The sequence below is a fragment of the Equus quagga genome, chromosome 9, assembly GCF_021613505.1.
Source record: "Equus quagga isolate Etosha38 chromosome 9, UCLA_HA_Equagga_1.0, whole genome shotgun sequence".
Taxonomy (NCBI): Eukaryota; Metazoa; Chordata; class Mammalia; order Perissodactyla; family Equidae; genus Equus; species Equus quagga.
In genome coordinates, this window is record NC_060275.1 from 56,681,406 (window position 1) to 56,701,758 (window position 20,353).

General features: G+C 37.8%; 1 protein-coding gene across 6 annotated transcripts in view; it reads left to right on the forward strand.

Moving 5' to 3' along the window:
- CEP192 (centrosomal protein 192) overlaps nt 1-20,353 on the forward strand; it is a 114,542-nt gene that overhangs the window by 41,749 nt on the left and 52,440 nt on the right. For all 6 annotated transcript variants that reach the window (XM_046671159.1, XM_046671163.1, XM_046671162.1 and 3 more), the window contains 4 exons: nt 6,282-7,104; nt 7,205-7,331; nt 16,408-16,579; nt 18,575-19,496. In XM_046671159.1, coding sequence (XP_046527115.1) covers nt 6,282-7,104; nt 7,205-7,331; nt 16,408-16,579; nt 18,575-19,496 — 2,044 coding nt within the window. The remainder of the gene's footprint in view (nt 1-6,281; nt 7,105-7,204; nt 7,332-16,407; nt 16,580-18,574; nt 19,497-20,353) is intronic.

A 20,353-nucleotide genomic window follows, 5' to 3' on the forward strand; every position in this document is an offset into this window, starting at 1 on the left:
GTCTAACTTCTTGGGATGAATGCTTAGCTTAATTTTTCTGCCTTTCTGCTTTTCTTATATAAGCATCTGATGGTATAAATTTGCCTGAAAGCAGAGATTTTCTTGCGTCCTTTCCTGTTTTTTTTCATCCTATGTTTTGATATGTCATTTTTTCATTATCATTTCTTTCAGTGTATTTTCTTATTTCTCTGGCCCATTGGTTTTTGGAAATGTGTTGCTTAGTTTCCAAACATTTGAGGATTTTTCAAATTTTTAAATAGTGATTTTAGGTTAGTTGCACTGTAGTCAGAGAAACTTCTGGTTTTAGTCTTTTGAAATTTGTTGAGACATGATATATATCATGGCTCAGCATTTGTTCAGTTTTTGCAAATATTTTCTGTGCACATGAAAGGAATACCTAGTGTCTGATAGTTGGTTGCCCTCTTCTGTATATTTCATTAAGGTGAAATGTTTAAAATCATGATGATCAAACTGTATTCTTAAAATTGTTATGCTTGTTCTTTCAATTACTTAGTATTAAAATCTCACACCATGATTGTGGATTTGTCCATTAGTGTTATGAGTCTGTTGATATTTGCTTTAAAAATTTCAAGGCTATATTTTTAGGTATATACAAATTGGAATTGTTCTCTCTTTTTTTTGGTGAATTGAACCTTTTAACATTGTGCATAGCTCTCTTTGTCTGTAGTTAGGCTTTATGCCTTAAGTCCAGTCTGATGTTATCATAGTTAACGCCAGCCTTCTTTAGTTAGTGTTTTCGTGTTATGTCTTCTTCTATTATTTTACTTTTAACTTTTCTATATCCTTACATATTAGATGTTTCTCCTATAAGAAGAGAGAGTTGGATTTTATTTTTCAACCAGTCTTACAGTCTTTCTTTCCATTTATATTTAATAGAATTACCAATATATGGGGGTTTGAATCTGCTCTCTTTACTCACTTTATGTTTGTTTCACCTAGACTGTGTTCTTTTTCTTTTTTGCATTCTTTTGGATTGGTTTAAGTATTTTATATTATTCTAATTTTCCCCCTCTATTAATTTGGTAATTATATATTCTTTTCATGTTATTTTAATGGTTAGTCAGGAAATTATAAGCTGTCGCCTTTGCTTACCAATGTTTAATGAAAGTGGGCGTTTTTTTTTGGTTTTTGCCTCTTACTTGACAGTACAAGGATCATCAAACATTCAGTTTACTCCACTCCAGTCTTGTAAGCTACTGTTGTTTTATATTTTAATTCTATCTCTATTTAAACTCCATAACACATTATGATGATGATGATGGTGATTATTATTATTTCATCAGCCAATATACATCTCTGACCTTCCGTCTGAGATTAATTTTCTTTTACTTAAAGACTACCCTTACAGTTTCTTTTAGTCAGGATCTGCTGATCATGAATTCTCTGTTTTTTCTTTCTCTAAAAATATCTTTATTTTACCTTCACTCTTGAAGTATATTTTTGTTTGGTATAGAATTCCAGGTTAGAAACAACTTTTAGCAATTTGAATATGTTATTTCAAATTGTTTTATTTTAAAAGTTTGCTGTCAATCTTCTTAACTTCATTAAAGATAATGTATCTTACTATTTCTGACTGCTTTAAAATTTTTTTCTTTGTTTGGTTTTTCTGCATTTTACTATGATGTGTTTAGGTGTCTGTTGTTTTATCCTGCTTGGGGTTTGTAGGCCTTCTTAAATCTTGGATTGTTGACTTTCACAAGTTTTTAAAATTCTCAGCCAATATCTCTTCAAATGTAATTTTTGTTTCATTTTCTCTTCTCTTTTCTGCTGAGTTTAAAGTTTGTCAGATTTTCTCCGAGTATCTCTTTTTTTCTTTATGTTCTTTCTGTTCTGTTGTGTATTTTCCATACTTTCTCTTTCATGGTTCATTCTGGATATTTTCTTTGGGCTTCTCTTCCAAGTCTGAGTCTTTTTTCCGTTGAGTCCCATTTGTTGGTCAACTCATCCTTTGGGGTCTTAATTTGTTATTGTATTTTTCGATTATAGAATTTACATTTTGTTTTTCCTTTATAATTTCTAGTCCTCTGCTAGAGTTCTCAATAGTGTCTTTTATTTCCATAAATATGTTTTAGAAGTTTATGTTTTAGATTTTAGATTTAGGTGTGTTCTGGGTTCTGATGACTCCATTTTCCGTATCCCCCTGTGAGTCTGTTTCTCTGGGATTTTGGCCATATTATCTTGGAACATCAAGTGTCATTCGTTCATTGAGAGGTTTACTTTTACAAGAAAAGTTGTGGAAATAATTTGAGGCCATGGGAGATGTTATCTTCCAGACGAGATTTATATTTGCTTTTGACAAGGAGGAGGAACACAGCAATCTCACATAACTTTAATCCAGTTACTGGGATTGAGCTGATTGGAGCTGGGCCTCAACCTTATGAGGACCAGTTTAATTTTGGTTTACCTTTACTCCTAGGGTGTAACCCTTTGTGATCTTATCCTAAAGCATGGATATTTACCATGTTTACCCTGTGCCCTCTTGTATTGGTGAACTCTGAACTGAGTTTTTATACCCTTAACTCCCGTAAGAAGAGCTTTATTTGGCTTCTACTTGAAGTCTTATCAGCTGCCTCTTCTTTTATTTTTTCAGTTTTTATTGAGATCATAATAGTTTTCAACCTTGTGAAATTTCAGTTGTACGTTATTGTTTGTCAGTCGTGTTGTAGGTGCACCACTTCACTCTTTGTGCCTACCCCCGCTTTTCTCTGGTAGCCACTAATCTGTTCTCTTTGTCTACATGTTTAACTTCCACATATGAGTGGAGTCACACGGAGATTGCCTTTCCCTATCTGGCTTATTTCACTTAACATAAGACCCTCAAGGTCCATCCATGTTGTTGTGAATGGGACAGTTTTATCCTTTTTTATGGCTGAGTAGTATTCCATTGTATAGACATACCATATATTCTGTATCAAATCATCAGTTGATGGGCACTTAGGTTGCTTCCACATCTTGGCTATTGTAAATAATGCTGCAATGAACATAGGAGTGCATGAGACTTTTGGAATTGCTGATTTCAAGTTCTTTGGGTAGATACCCAGTAGTGGGATGGCTGGGTCATATGGTATTTCTCTTTTTAATTTTTTGAGAAGTCTCCATACTGTTTTCCATAGTGGCTGTACCAGTTTGCATTCCTACCAGCAGTGCATGAGGGTTCCCTTTTCTTCACAACCTCTCCAACATTTGTTACTTTTTGTTTTGGTTATTTTTGCCATTCTAATGTGTAAGGTGATATCTTAGTGTAGTTTTTGATTTGCGTTTCCCTGATGATGAGTGATGATGAACATCTTTTCATGTGCCTATTGGCCATCTGTGTATCTTCTTTATTTTTTTTGAGGAAGACTAGCCCTGAGCTAACTGCTGCCAATTCTTCTCTTTTTCCTGAGGAAGACTGGCCCTGAGCTAACATTGTGCCCATCTTCCTCTACTTTATATGTGGGACACCTACCACAGCATAGCTTGCCAGGCGGTGCCATGTCTGCACCCGGCATCCAAGCTGACAAACCCTGGGCCGCTGAAGCAGAACATGTGAACTTAATTGCTGCGCCGCCGGGCTGGCTCCTTGTATATCTTCCTTGGAGAAATATCTGTTCGTGTTTCCTGCCCATTTTTTTATCGGATTGTTTGATTTTTTGTTGTTGAGTTGTATGAGTTCTTTATATATTATGGAGATTAACCCTTTGTCAGATATATGACTTGCAAATAATTTTTCCCAATTAGCGGGTTGTTTTTTTGTTTCAATCCTGTTTTCCCTTGCCTTGAAGAAGCTCTTTAGTCTGATGAAGTCCCATTTGTTCATTCTTTTTGTTGTTTCTCTTGTCTGAGAAGACATGGTGTCCGAAAAGATCCTTTTTTTTTTTTTTTTGAGGAAGATTAGCCCTGAGCTAACATCTGCTGCCAATCCTCCTCTTTTTGCTGAGGAAGACTGGCCCTGAGCTAACATTTGTGCTCATCTTCCTCTGCTTTCTGTGTGGGATGCTTGCCACAGCATGGTATGCCAAGCAGTGCCATGTTGGCACCCGGGATCTGAACCAGCGAACCCCAGGCCGCCGAAGTGGAACGTGTGCACTTAGCTGCTGCGCCACTGGGCCAACCCCTGAAAAAATCCTTTTAAGCCTGATGTCAAAGAGTGTACACTGCCTACATTTTCTTCTAGAAGCCTTATGGTTTCAGTTCTTACCTTTAACTCTTTGATCCATTTTGAGTTTATTTTTGTAAATGGTGAAAAAGAATGGTCAATTTTCATTCTTTTCCATGTGGCTGTCCAGTTTTCCCAGCACCATTTGTTGAAAAGACTTTATTTTCTCCATTGTATGCTCTCAGCCCCTTTATCGAAGATTAGCTGTCCATAGATGTGTGGTTTTATTTCTGAGCTTTCAATTCTGTTCCATTGATCTCTGCACCTATTTTTGTACCAGTACCATGCTGTTTTGATTACTGTAGCTTTCTAGTATGTTTTGAAGTCAGGGATTGTGATGCCTCCAGCTTTGTTCTTTTTTCTCAGGATTGCTTTAGCAATTCAGGGTCTTTTGTCGCCCCATATGAATTTTAGGATTCTTTGTTATGTTTCTGTAAAGAATGTCATTGGGGTTCAGATTTGGATAGTGTTGAATCTGTAGATTGCTTTAGGTAGTATGGACATTTTAACTATGTTTATTCTTCCAGTCCATGTGCATGGAATGTCTTTCCATCTCTTATGTAGTCATCAATTTCTTTCAGGAAACTCTTGTAGTTTTCATTGTATAGGTCTTTCACTTCCTTAGTTAAATTCACCCCAAGGTATTTTATTCTTTTTGTTGAGATTGTGAATGGGATTGTGTCCTTGAGTTCTTTTTCTGTTAGTTCGTTATTAGAGTATAGAAATGTTACTGATTTATGTAAGTTCATTTTATACCCTGCAACTTTGCTGTAGTTGTTGATTATTTCTAATAGTTTTCCAGTGGATTCTTTGGGGTTTTCTATATATAAGATCATGTCGTCTGCGAACAGTGAGAGTTTCACTTCTTCATTGCCTATTTGGATTCCTTTTATTTCTTTCTCTTGTATAATTGCTCTGGCCAAAACCTCCAGTACTATATTGAATAAAAGTGGTGATAGAGTATGTCCTTGTCTCCTTCCTGTTCTCAGGGTGATGGAGTTCAGTTTTTGCCCATTGAGTATGATGTTGGCTGTGGCTTGTCATATATGGCCTTTATTATGTTGAGGTAATTTCCTTCTATCCCGATTTTGTTAAGAGTTTTTATCATAAATGGCTGTTGGATCTTGTCAGATGCTTTCTCTGCATCTATTGAGATGATCACGTGGTTTTTATTCCTCAGTTTGTTGATGAGGTGTATCACGTTGATTGATTTGCAGATGTCATCCATCCTTGTGTCCCTGGTATGAATCCCACTTGATCGTGATGTCTGATCCTTTTGATGCATTGCTGAATTCAGGTTGCCAAAATTTTGTTGAGAATTTTTGCATCTATATTAATCAGTGATATTGGCCTGTAGTTCTCCTTTTTCGTGCTGTCCTTGTCAGGCTCTCTTATCAGAGTGGTGTTGGCCTCATAGAATGTGTTATGAAGTCAGATGCCTCTTCGTGAAACAGCAGATCCCCTAGGGGAAAGCATCCTTATTACTGGGCTGATCTCTCTGGGACCTTTCTTCTCTTAGATTTTGGCCCCATAGTTTTTTACTCCTTTTTTAGCTCTCTAGTGCCTTCTGAGAGATGCCTTTGGATATGTTGTCCCATTCTAATTGCTTTCAGCAAGAGTTGGTTTGCATTACTTAATCTACTATTGCTTGAGGCAGAAGTCTTAACTTGCGTTTTTTAATATTAAATAGGTTTATGTTTCTTTGCTTTTGGTTCCATTTCAGTTTTTTATCCATGGTTCCTATTTATGTCTTGCTTATAAATAATTCTAACAGGTGAATGAAATTACCTAGAATTATACTTGCAAACAAAGTGTCTCAATGGTTTTTCTATCACAGTGTCCTAATTTCTTGGTTTTAAATTATTCTCTAATTCTGTTTTAGCATCTATTTAGCTCTTGAAGATTTTTTTTTAACAATTGATAATCTGATTTTGCAAGTAACGCAGTACTCTAAGTTAAAGTTGATAATAGCTATCTTTTTTCATTAGGATACTTAACTGGTGTACCATTAATTTCTTGCTGCTGTTAAATCTCATGTAGTACTTAGAAATAAAGATTAAACTAATATGTACCTGTCTGGAACTGAGGTAAGTTTATCTGATGTAAATTTTCACATTTCTAGGACACATTCTTCATGAACAGCAAACCTCAAAGATACAGAGGTGAACTACCTGATGATGGTGATTCTGTACTTAGGATAAGCACCATTGCCTCAGCCATTGCAAATGCATCAGTGAATACTGATCCCTCCCAGCTTGCTGCCATGATGAAGGCACTTTCAAATAAAACCAGAGAGAAGACTTTTCAGGAAGATGATAAACAAAAGGATTATTCCATTGTGTCTCATTTCTTACCTAATGATTTAGAAAAAACTAATGGATCCAGCATATTTGATATGGAGAAATACCTTAAAAAAACAGAAGTTAGTAGATTTGAAGGTGATTTTTCAAGAGCTGATATGTCTGGTATTTGTGATTTATCTTTGCCAAAAGAACGGACTACACAAGACATCCATACAGTGGAGTTAGATACTACTAATATACGTGTAAGGAAGCCAGAAGAAAATACAGCAGCTCTTTTTTCTGGTGAAAACGAAGAGAGCGAGAACCAGGAATCATTTAAAACAATAAATTCTTCAAATTCGATTCTTAGAAATATAAGAGAGAATGAGAGCACAGTAGTTGATGTGAAGCCATATTCCATTGACAGCAAATTACCAGATGTTGGTAACAGTGAAAAAGCTACCTCAGTGTCCACTCCAACGTCTAATAGTTATTCATTAGTACGGAACTCCAGAAAAGCATCCCTTTGGCTGTCAGAAGAGTGTGAAGAAATACAAAGTAATAGAGAAAATCAGAGGCAAAATGAGTATGTTAGTGAAACAAGCAACAGTGAAAAGCATATAACTTTTGATAAACATTTCACAATCTCACCTAAAAATGTTGGTAAGTGTCAGAGTAATTGATCACATTTATAAAATTGCAGAGTGGTTGCTGTTTTTTTGTTTTTTTTCTGTTCTCATTAGACAATACACCTTTCTCATAGATTTGAAAAATCCCTCTCCTGAGCATGGTGGACATGGCTCAGAGGATGACCAGGATAGCTTCAGACCTTCAACTTCTCCACTGAGTCATTCTTCTCCTAGTGAAATTTCTGGAACAAGTTTATCCGGGTAGGTGCTTACCTTTTTTTTCTTAATAATAAAAATACATGCTCAGTATAGAAAAAATATAAAGAAGAAAATTAATCATCTGTAGGTTCATCTCTCAAAGGTAACCATTGTAAATATTTTGTGGATTTCTTTCAAGCCATTTTTCTGTGCAAATGTTTATACTCTGTTTCTTTCATTTATTATAATAATTCGCTGTATTTAAAAGAAAATTAGTAATGTTACAGACTGCCTAATGAATCTGTCATGGTTTATTTGAGGCTTCTGGTGAATTCTTACTAAGTATTCTATTATATTTTGCCACTTTCATGATATTGAGATGAACAACTTGGCTTATAAAAATTTTGTTTTGTATTTTGACTGATTTCGTTAGGATAGATACCTAGAAGTGAAATTACCGGAGTAGGAATATTTTAAGGCTCTCTATATTAGCAAATTATTTTTGCAAAGTGTCTTAGAGACTTGCACTCTTACTATCAATGTATGGTGAGAGTGTCCATCACACTGTTTTCCTATCAGAATTTTAAATAACTTATATTTTTGGATTTTTTTTATTTTATAGTCTTAATTTACATTTTTAATACTAATGAAATTGGTAAAATGCTTTTTCAAGGGTTAAAATAAGAATCCTAATATTTCACAGGTTTTAACCCAAGCTATAAACTAACTTAACCTTCCAGTTATAAGAACTTTTTAAAATTTAATTTTTCAAAAAGGCCGTAAGGTAACATTCTTCAAAAATTATACACATATATAGATATATGTGTGTATGTATATATAACTTTTGAACAGTGTAAATTTATTGCTTTATCAAATGTACATACGTGTATTTGCGTATAGATGTGCTGTGTATATTTCCTCCATTAAGCTGTTCCTCGTCTGCCTGGTTCCCCAATCCCTTCACCATGTTATTACTTTCTTCACCAGCTGTTATTAGTTTCTTAGCTATTCTTCTAGAGTTTCTTTATGTGTGTATAAGCAAATATGACCAGCCCTGGTGGTCTAGTGGTTAAGATTTGGAGCTCTCACTGCCATGGCCTGGGTTTGTTTCCTGGTCAGGGAACCACACCACCTGTCTGTCAGTTGTCATACTGTGGTGGCTGCATGTTGCTGTGATACTGAAAGCTATGCCACCAGTATTTCAGATACCAGCAGGATCAGCCATGGTGGACAGGTTTCAGCAGAGCTTCTAGACTAAGACAGACTAAGAAGAAGGACCTGGCCACCCACTTCCAAAAAAATTGGCCATTAAACCCTATGAATAGCAGCAGAGCATTGTCTGATATAGCAACAGAAGATGAGAGGATGGCATCAAAAGACTGGGCAGGGTTCCACTCAGCTGTACACCGGGTTGGTGGGAATTGGAATCAACTCAATGGCACTAGCAACAAAAGGAAAGCAAATATGAATATATATTGGTTTTGCTTTTTTTGAGGAAGATTAGCCCTGAGCTAACTACTGCCAGTCGTCCTCTTTTTGCTGAGGAAGACTGGCTCTGAGCTAACATCTGTGTCCATTGTTCTCTACTTTATATGTGGGATGCCTACCACAGCGTGGCTTTTGCCCAGCAGTGCCGTATCCACAACCTGGGATCCGAACCAGCGAACCCTGGGCCGCTGAGAAGTGGAATGAGCGAACTTAACTGCTGCGCCACTGGGCCAGCCCCTAAATATATATTCTTATTGTCATCCGTTTTTACACTAAACATAGGGTCCTTTACACACTTCTTATGTTTTGCCCTATAAAGTTATTCATTACAGCTTCATCTGTGTTATAGTTACTATGGACATGTGCAAATATATCTGTAGTTCCCAGAAATGAGATTGTTGGGTCAAAGAGTACATTCACATGTCTCTTAATGACAGGGATATGTTCTGATAAATGTATTGTTAGGCAGTTTCATAATTGTGCGAAAATCATAAGAGTGTGCTTACACAAACTTAGACGATATAGCCTCCTACACATCTAGGCTATATGATACTAATCTTATGGAAGTGCCATTGTATGTGTGGTCCATCATTGACTGAATTGTTGTTATGTGACACAAGACTATATATACATTCATATTCACATTTATATTAGTAAAACCCCTCCATAGAGGTTGTGTTAATTTAATTTTCCACCAACAGTTTAGGAGAGGGCCTGTTTCCCCACAGCTTCACCAAAAGACTGTTTATCACACTTTCGGATTGTTGACAATCTAATCTGATAGGTGAGAAAAATAGTATTTCAATATAACTTTAATTCATATTGTTTGAGTGATGATGGGCATCTTTTCATCTATATTTGTATTTCCTTTTCTATCAATAACTATTCATGTTTGTTGTCCATTTTTCTTATGAATTCTTAGTCTTTTTTTGTTTGTGTGCGAAGAAAATTGGCCCTGGGCAGACATCTGTTGCCAGTCTTCTTTTTGCTTGAGGAAGATTGTTGCTGAGCCAGCACCTGTGCCACTCTTCCTCTATTTTATGTGGAATGCCTCCACAGCATGGCTTGATGAGGAGTTCTAGGTCTGCACCTGGGATCTGAACCTGCAAACCCCGGGCTGCTGACGCAGAGCGTAAACCCAACCACTATGCCACTGGGCCAGCCCCTTGTTAGTCTTTTTTGTCTCCATTTCTAGGAGCCCTCGATGTATTAGGGAGAATAAATAGCCCTTTATTTGTGATATGAGTTATAATTACTAGTCTTTAGAATATTTTTTACTTGTATTTTTTGCCATACAGAAAGTTTATTTTATTAAATTTATGACTTTTTTCTTTTATGGCTTTATAAAAGATCTTTTATGTGTTTCTCTATTGAAAGATTTTTTGTCCTGAGGAAGATTCACCCTGAGCTAACATCTATGCCAGTCTTCCTCTAGTTTTTAGTATGTGTGCCTCCAGCATAGCATGGCTGCTAACAGAGCAGTGCAGGTTTGCACTGGGGAACCGAGCCTGGGCTGCTGAAGCAGAGCACACTGAACTTAACCACTAGGCCACTGGGCTGGCCCTGAAAGATTTTATTAAACAGAAAAATTTACCTAAACAGTGAAATTCTCAAAAATGATCAATATTTTGAAAAAATTGATGTTATATTTGGTTTCACAGTTCCCTGTTGTTTCCCAAGGTACCATTGAAATTTTGCATATTCATTTGAAATGGTATGGGTAAGTTAGAGCTAAATATCAATGGAGAGCTTAATTCTCTCCTGCTTCAATGACTCCTTCTAGATACCTCATTTTGAAACACTTTTTCATATACACAGCCACCTCTTGTTTTAACAATTAAGTTCATATTTTAAAGGACATTCCAAGTCATTCAGCCCAACCAAATGTGAAGGTCATCTGACTATGATGTGTCATCATCGATGTCATCCAGGGGTTTTTCCTCCTTCTTCTCCCCACTCATATTTGTCTCTAAAATTATTTTTAAGTGTTTAATTTTGTACTGTTAAATGTTCTTCTACTTCTGACACTTGTTTTCTCAGTTTTTAAATGATGTTCTTTGATTCCCAACTGTATTAGTTTCCCATGGCTGCCATAACAAAATACCACAAACTGGGTAGCGTAAAACAGCAGAAATTTATTGTCTCGTGTTCTGTAGGCTAGAAGTCCAGGGCCATGTTCTCTCTGAAGGTTTTAGGGGAGAGTCCTTCTTTGCCTCTTCCAGCTTCTGTTAGCCCTACATGTCCATTGGCTTGTAGATGCATTTCTGTAATCACAGGGCTGTCTACCATCTGTATCTGTGTCCAAATTTCTCTCTTCTTAATAAGGACGCCATTCACATTGAATTAACGGCCCAGCCTACTCCACTATGACCTCATCTTGACTAATTACATCTGCAGTGACCCCACTTCCAAATAAGGTCACTTTCTCAGGTGTAGGGGGTTAGGACTTCAACATATCTTTTTTGGGGAGCACAACTCAACCTGTAACACCGTCTGTTACCAATGAGACATTTAGTGAACTTATTCTCATGTTCTTTCTCTTTTCACTTTTTTTTAGTTATGTAATTTCTACATTGACATTTCATTCACATTGTGGTTTATCACTGTACCCTATACTTGTTTAGTTCTTGTTTTACAGTTTAATGTATTCAGTTCTTGCCATCAGATATTTCCCCTCTTGGTTGACTGAAGTGTGTCCTGTGGTAGTTTGTTCAGAGAAGGACTGAGGGAGCAATATTCCTTAGGCTCTTTTATGTTCAAAAGTTGATCTGTGGCATTTGTAATTGAAGGACAGCATGACTGTTTGAAATCTTTGGCTTACGCTTTCTTAAGTTGCTTGTAGAGATTGCTTTACTGTCTCTAATGAATACAGGAGGGAAATCTGAGGCTACCCTAATTCTTTTTATCTCAGAATTGACTTGATCTTTTGGTAAGCTTATGCCGAAGATACTTTATCTTTCAAGTCTAGTAATTTTATTAGGCTGTATCTCTATGTTGAGTCTTCATGATTACTTTGCCATATCACACAGCATACTCTTTCAATATGTGGATTCAAATAATCTCTTATTTAAGAAAGTTTCTGTTGTACTATTGGTTAAAATATTGGTCCTGCTCTAACCCCTACTGCCCCCAGGAACTCCAGTGATGCATATGTGGGATCTATTTTTCCTGACTTGTGCATTTATTTTCTCTTTAATCCTTTCTTTAAGAACTTTCTATTTTGGGATAATTATAGCTTCACAATAAGTTGCAGAGATAGTATAGAGAGATTTCGTGTACCCTTAACCTAGTTTACCCCAATAGTTACATCTTACATAATTATAGCATGGGATCACAGCCAAGAGCTTGTCATGGGTGCAACATGTGGGTAGAAATCAGTGTCATTTTATCACAGGTGTGAATTTGTGTAACCATCATCACAATCAAAGATACAGAACTTTTGGGGCTGGCCCCGTGGCCGAGTGGTTAAGTTTGCGTGCTCCGCTTTAGGCGGCCCAGTGTTTCGTTAGTTCGAATCCTGGGCGCGGACATGGCACTGCTCATCAGACCACGCTGAGGCAGCGTCCCACATGCCACAACTAGAAGAACCCACAACGAAATATACACAACTATGTACTGGGGGGCTTTGGGGAGAAAAAGGAAAAAATAAAATCTTTAAAAAAAAAAAAAAAAGATACAGAACTTTTCCATCATCACAGTGATCTGCCTCTTTCTTACTTGTTTCATTTCATTTGCACATCACATTTCTAAAATCTAGATTCCTTATGGTGTTTCTTGCAATGTGTCTTTCCCCCGTGTACTTCCCAATTTCATCCTGTTTTCTTTGGTTTTGATAGTTTTTAATTGTATATGAAGGCTTTTAATAAAAACTATGAGAATGCCTATTATTATTATTATATTAGAAGACTTACAACTTTATGATTTTTTTCCTTCACACTGCCCTTTACTGCATGATCGGAAACAAAATGCTGGGCCAGATGGTCTCTCACTCTTGGACCCACCTGTTTTTTCTTGTGCTCCTGAGAAAATATACTTATTCATTAAGTTTAGGAAGCACACCTGTGGGAGTGGATGCCAAACTTTCTCATGAACTTGGCATATGGTGAGGTATTTTGAATGAGGGCATCATGTTTACCTTTTAATATGACCATGGAATTGGTAATCTTACTCCATGTGGGTAGGCTAGCCAAACACCTGCACCCTCACCTCTCAGCTTGGGGCAAAACAATGGGACTTAATGAGAAAAGGCCAACTTATAAGAGGGTAAGTGTACTCTGAACTAAAATGCCTGGGGAAGATGAAATGAGAGTGATGTTGTGTTGCTGAGTTGCTTAACATATGTTTTTTGCTATAGTTGGCAAAGCAAATACTAGTTGAGATCTCCTCAGTATATGGCATGTAGACTAATCCGTGAATCCTTTCAGGGACACAGTTTAGCCTGCTAGCAAGCTTACTGTCATTTTTTGGCCCACTCCTAACCCAGTTTTAGGATTTCACAGTATGCATTGTTATATTATATTTTTATCTATATATAATTAACATATAATAAAATGCACAGATGTTAAAGGTGTCATTCAATGAGGTTTTTTTTTTTTTTGATGAGGAAGATTGGCTCTGAGCTAATATTTGTTGCCAATCTTCCTCATTTTGCTTGAGGAATATTGTCCCCGAGCTAATATCTATGCCAGTCTTCCTCAATTTTATATGTGAGATGCCACCACAGCATGCTTGGCGAGTGATGTGTACGTCCACCCCCGGGATCTGAGCCTGCTAACCTCAGGCTGCGGAAGCACAGTGTGCAAACTTAACCACTATGCCACTGGTCCGGCCCCATTCAATGAGTTTTTGACACTTACGTACACCTATTTAAACACCACCCCCTAAAATATATAGACTGTTTACATCACCCCAGTAAAAATCCCTTGCTTTTTTCCAATCAGTTCTCCTCCTTCCTCCCACCCCTGCTCTGGCGTCCACTTTCTGATTTGTATCACTATGGTTTAGTTTTATCTGTTCTTGCATTTCATGTGAGTGGAATCAGAACATTTTTGTGTGTCCAGCTTCTTCCACTTAATGTGTTTTTGAGATTCATCCTGTTGTTGCAGTAGATTTATCAGCAGCTCATTGTGTTGATTGCTGTGTGGTACTCCATTGCATGAATATACCACATTCTGTTTATCCATTCTCCTGTCGCACAATATGTGTTTTTGTCTAAGCCTAATTTCTGGCTCCATTTTTATGTTCCTACTATTGCTTTCTCTCATTTTTGCCTCATCAACTTCAAATGAATGTGCTTTCAGTTGATTTTCTTGGATTATGATAATCTCTGCATACACAGTTCCTTCTACAACTGAGGGGAGTTTTATTTTCTATTACCTTTGATTACTGTCTGTGTTCCACTTATTCCCTCCTCCTTTTGAGTATGTTGGTTGCCCATTACTTGATCCTCCTTTCTCTCGTCATCCATGAACATTTGCTCTTTCCTGAGTTTCCTTTCTGTATATATTCGCTCTGTATTGTGGGATAGCTGTTCCAATGTTTATCCTTTACGTCTCTGATTTTCTGTAGCATCAACTATGCTTTTCATTGCTGCGAATGTAGGCTCTAATTTTGTATTCACTTATTTTTATTGAAATCCTCTTTGTACTTTTTTGTTGTGGTAAAATGGGTTTGATATTTTTGTTCTCCTTTTTTCCTGGTTTCGGCCAGCTCATATTCCATTAAGTTTTTTTATATTCATGGTGAAATATTGGTCAGAATTTTCATTTGTTCAATGGCAACATTTTTTTGGTGAGTGCACTTCCTCTGATAAGTTTTGCTGTGGCTTAGTTTCCAGCAGGTCCATAGAGCTGATTTAGAGTTTCTGATTCCAGAACTGCCTTTGAGACTTGGTGTGACTGCACCTTGGCAGTTTTTGGATTCCTTTGAAGTCGGACATCTTGACTGAAATTTCTCTCCTCTTACTTCCATGTGTTCTTACAGTTCACTTCTTGTTACTTGAGGTAATACATCCTAAATGCATTTGTTCCTTTTAACCAAAGGAGATAGACTAATACAACACATCACCCCAGTAACCCAGAACTTTTTTCATGCTGTATCATGGTGTCTGTGTATGTATGCACATGTGTGTGCATGTGCATACAGGAACCCAGGTAGAGTGAATGTTATACAGTGGCTAAAATAGGCCCGGAGCAATTTAGTTAATATTTTGTCTCCGTTGGTTAGAAATTCACTAACTAGTATTTTGCCAATACTGTCTTGATTTGGGGCTTTATGAAAATCCAAAATTCAAAACAGAATTTTCTGTCTGTGTTCATTGCCAAGCTGACTATTCTGAACTTTGTGCAAAAAAATGATGGGGTAAAATTCAGTCAATTAAGGGCTGAATTGAAACTAAATGGCAGAGTGTTCAGTAGGTGCAGCAAGTGTTTCCAGAGGTGGCTGCGACAAAATTTCCTGTCCAGTGTGACTTTGCCACTTCTCCTCACGAGGTGCAGTCTCTCTCCTTGAATAGGGCTGACCTTGTGATGAGTATTGACTAACAGAATATGGCACATGTATTAAATTGATGTGGGATCTTACTATTCATTGCTTTCTAATTTTTTATTTTTACTTAATGTATTGTGAATATCTTTCTGAGTCAAAGGATAATATTCAATAGCATGATTTAAAATGGCTGCATAGTGTTTTATTGTGTGTTTGTGCCAGAATTTCCATAGCCTAATTCTTCCTGTATGACATTTAAGGTTCCCTACTTTATTATCGATAGTGATATATGATGACATATCCTTTTAGCAGTCTTTATAATTAGCATTAATTTTTTTCTTAGGATTAGTTCCTAGATGTAGAGTATCTGAGTCAAGGGGCTTTTGATATGCATTGCTTAATTGCTCAACCAAAAGTTGTACCGCTTTATATTCCTATCAGCGGTATATTACTTCTCCCATTTCTTTCCTTTTTTTTTTGTTTTTTTAGATTGGCACCTGTGCTAACATCGGTTGCCAGTCTTTATTTTTTTCTTCTTCTTTTTCTGCTTCTCCCCAAAGCCCCCCCCCCCCCCCCCCCCCGGTACATAGTTGTATATTATAGTTGTGAGTGCCTCTAGTTGTGCTATGTGGGATGTCGCTTCAACATGCATTGATGAGCAGTGCCACGTCTGCGCCCAGGATCTGAACCTGCAAAACCCTGGGCCGCTGTAGTGGAGCACAGGAACTTAGCCAATTGGCCACAGGGCTGACCCCTACTTTTCTCATTTCTTTGCACTTATCCACATGATTCTTTTTTTTATCTTTGCTCTTTGAGAGCAGGAATTTTTGGATACTCTGCTTATTGCTCTGTGTCAGGTATTCAATAAACTTTTATTGAATGAGTGGTTAACATTATGTGACTGTACATGGAATTTATTAATGAAAATGCACAGCATTTTTCTTTTACAGTAGCTTGCCAGATACTTCATTCAATAGGAATATAATTTATGATTTATATAATTAAGTGTAAAAAATTGAATCCATGGTTGAGTTACTCTACATGCCACCTAGAGCAGAGGCTGTAGATTAACAAGATTGTGGGCAAGCAGGAATGGCTTTTTGCTAGTGTAGATAATGTTGAGTAAAGGAATGGATAGCTCTGATCACGAGGTATTCTCTTTCAGGTGTGCTGTAGAGTCTGTTGGTTCAGCAGCTCATCATCAGACGCCCGCCTGTGAAAGTGAGTTGTCTCAGTTGATGTGTCCACAAGCTAGTGTGAGCAGGCTTACTTATGTGTCTGAACAAGAGAGCACATGTCCCACCATGACCTCAGATCATGGCCTTGAAGACCATAAGGTGGGTAGTTCTTTTTTTATTTCTTTAGTAAGGCTTCTGGCTCCAAAGTGTTACTGATATAGGACTCAGACTGAAGTTCAGGTCTATATAATTTCTGTTGCTGTTTTACCTGTAAGATGAATATGTGTGTGTACGTGTTTTGATTAAACAGCTACTCATGCTGGGTAGGCACTAGAAGTATAAATATTTTAGTATCTGCCCTCCAAAAGCTGTCAGTCTGGTGGAGGGCACACAAGACACACTGTGTAATGAAATGCACTTTGATAGACCTGTGCTGTGGGGATTCAGAAGGAGGTTACTAAAAATCTGACTGGCAGGTGGCAAAAGAGTTCAGCAAAGGTTTATGGAAGGGATAGGTAATGTATTGAAGTCATATTTTGCAGGACTACTTGGAATTAGGCAGGGAGGAAGCAGACAAACAAATGGGAGAAGGCATGGAATTATGAAATACACACTGCATTTGAGAGACTCTGTGAAGTTTGGAATGGAATGGCTGCCATAAATCTATGTACATGAGGAAAGGAGGAGAGGCCAAACCATGAAGAGTCTAGGATGTAAAATTTGGGAGTTTGAAGGCTCTTAAGCAGGACACTGATATGATCTGTGTTGAAGTTTTAAAAGCTCATTGCAGTTGCAGTGTGGTGGAGGTGTTGAGGAGGGGCAAGATCAGAACCAGGAAGATTTGACATAAGGCTACTGTAGTCAGTCAAGCGAGAGATAGTGCAGGCTTGGACTGAGGTAGTGGCAGTGGGGGTGGGAGAGAAATAGGTAGATCTGAGATTTGTGTAGGAGAAGCTAGAATTTTATTATCTGTGTGTGTGTTTTGTAAATGTGACTACTGTTTGTTAATGAGCTGAATATGACTGTTGTGAGTATGCAATAGAGGCCTTCTCCACCCAGCTATTACTAAATATATCCACTAAAGTTACTAAACACGACATCATGTTGGACAAATCAGTGTACCCATTTCATTGAAAGCTGTCTTTTTGATGATGCTGTTAGATATTGGGTCTCTATGTTCTTAGCATAGTGATTAAGAGCTGAATTGTGGAGTCAGATGGCCTCTCCTTTGCTACTTTCTGATATAGATTATAACCTCCCCAAGCCTATTTCTTCATCTGTAAGGAGAGACAGTGATGTGAGGACCGGGCTTGGCACCAAGAAGTCACCACTGAATACATGCAGGCTGCTGTTTATTTCTGTTTAATGATTGATTTCTTGATGATGATGACTGACAAATAATCTGGGTATTTATCAATGTCTTTGTTTCTAAAGCTTTGGTCCAGGAGAAATTTGCAAACCAAGTACCAAGAATAATCAGTGAGGGTCAAGTGTATCTTAAGTTGTGTGTAAATTCTGGCTGGTCTACCCTCCAGAGCTGTAGATGTCACCCCCAAGGTGATGCCTTATAAAGAAATGACTGTATGAACATTGACTATGGCTATTATTTCATCCTTAAGAAAACAGAACCACATAAGCTTACACATTGGAGAAGACTCAATGCTCATAAAAATTAGCATCTTCAAGCATAACAACAGTGTGAACAAATAATGGGGGTGAGAGAACCTGTGACCTGGCTTTGCATTGCTTCCTAAGCTCATGTTGATATCATTGGGAAGCTTGCTCGCCCCATACTCCTTTGTTATTAATTTACTTAAATTTTTATTATAAGTTACAGGAAAAATCCCTTAAATTTGCAAAAAATTACTTGTCTCTGGTCCTTTATGTAAATTTTTCAGAGATGTAATTGGTGTATGCCTCCTCTTTAGTCTCCTCATAATTATTTCTATAAAACAATGAATGCACACTTTCTAACTTTTAATCGTGTACTTCACAGCTGTAAAACTACTTTTCCTTGTGTAAGGCAACTTTTTTTCAGAATTAATCTCGTGTAGATCTCTTTATTATTTTATTTGAAGTTATATCAGCATGGTTTTAATTTGTAATATTCAGTTTATCTATGGATTATTTCTAAACATTTTTTGTCACACGCAGAGTGATATCACCGATGAGTTGAGCACCACAATTGTTCAAGCCAGTCCAGTTCTATCAGAGGAAAAGGCTGTGGAAAAGTTGAGAGAAAAAGGTCCATTTCAAAGTAGAAAAAAAAGAACATTATCATATACTATCCAGAAAAACTTGGATACAGAAAAAGTGACTGAAACTACTTCTCTGAGTAGCAAACCCGAAGATGTAAAACCTAACTTTAGATTGGGTAATGATCTCTCCTGCAAAAGTAGAGATCTATCAGAAACCAATGTGGTAGGTTTGACCTCAAACCCCAGTGAATTGGACCAGATCAACCTGGGTCTACTGAGCAAGTCAGGTCTCAGCCACCTGGCTGTGTCAGTGATGCCACGCCTCCCTGTATCACGTCAGGCACCTGTGAACGAAGGTGAAAGAGGAACTTCTGAAGATCCGTCAACTGCTGACAGTGCATTAGGTGGCCAGGTTCCTCATCAGGTGGCCTCTGGAAACCAGTGTGCTGCTGTTCCCAGCACTGTGGCTTGTGGTTCTTTTCCTGAGATGCAGAATGTGCCCACTACAGTTCCTACACTCTTGACTCGGCATTCTTTTACTGCAGCTCCCTTAGCCCAGCAGTATTTGGGAACACTACCTTCAGCTGGAGATGTTGCTTTGCCTCAGTGCCATGCTGGCACTGCCGCAGTCTGTGGATTCTCAGGAAGTTATCCTTATCCTGTTGTCACAGGAGAGCATGTTCAGAACTCGGTGGCTGTGGGCATTTGTCTAGGACAAAATATTGGCTCTGGATTGATGGGTACCTCTTCTCTTTGTAACCCATATTCTAATGCCTTAAATCAGAATCTTTTAAGTACAGCAAAACCTTTTCCTGTGCAGTCTGTTGGTGCAAATCAAGGAATCAAACCATGGGATTCAGGAATGACATCAGGATTTGGTAAGATTCTTTTTCTCTGTTGATGATTATTTTTGCTTGCTATTATTTAAAAGTTGAGTTTTCTCAAATGAGACCATAAATCTAGTTTGTTTCAAGGAGATACTGATTGACCTAAGTGTCTCGAAAGTTTTTTGCTTTGTCCTGAGTTTGGAACAGAGACCGTAACACATTTCTGTGCAAGGGACCCTGAAGTGGCCTTAGAAAAACATGAGAACTTATGCAGATGAAACCCCTGATGCCTTTGTTTCTTGTCTCTCTCTTGTGCTTTGCACTTGGATTTCTGTTATTCTTTCAATTAGGAAATGTCCAGTTTAGGGTTGCTTCCCTGAAGGAGTGAGTCTCCTTCTAGCTTGTAAGCCTTTTGCGGGGTAACTGTTGCGGTAGTGAGAGACAGCACCCTTCTGCTCTTGTCTGTAGTGGCTGCGCTGCCCCCTGTCCTCTTGTTGACAGTTACTCTGCTGAGCAGAGCTGGGTGCTGTTCTTTTTCTGGCACAGTGCACATGGCCACTGGAGTGCTGTCTTCTTTTCTGCCCTTTCTTCTGAAGGAAATTTCAGAGTAACTGCAGAAGGGTGGAGAAAAGATTGGTTGTAGTAGTAAAAATTCAAGTTAGAGCCTCTCATTTCTTATTAGGTTCCAGTGGCTTATATTTGTGAGAGAAAAAAGGAAGAGATTACTAATAGGTAGTAATATGTAAGAGTTGATTAGCAGTAAACTGTGAGTTCGATCAATTTTAGTTATTGTTCTTCATCAGCTGGATGCAGCAGGAAAAAATTACTGGCCAGCCTCACTGAGGCGTATACAGTCTCAAGGCCTCCTAAAGACTTGGGGCATGTTATACCATAGCTCTTGGGTATAA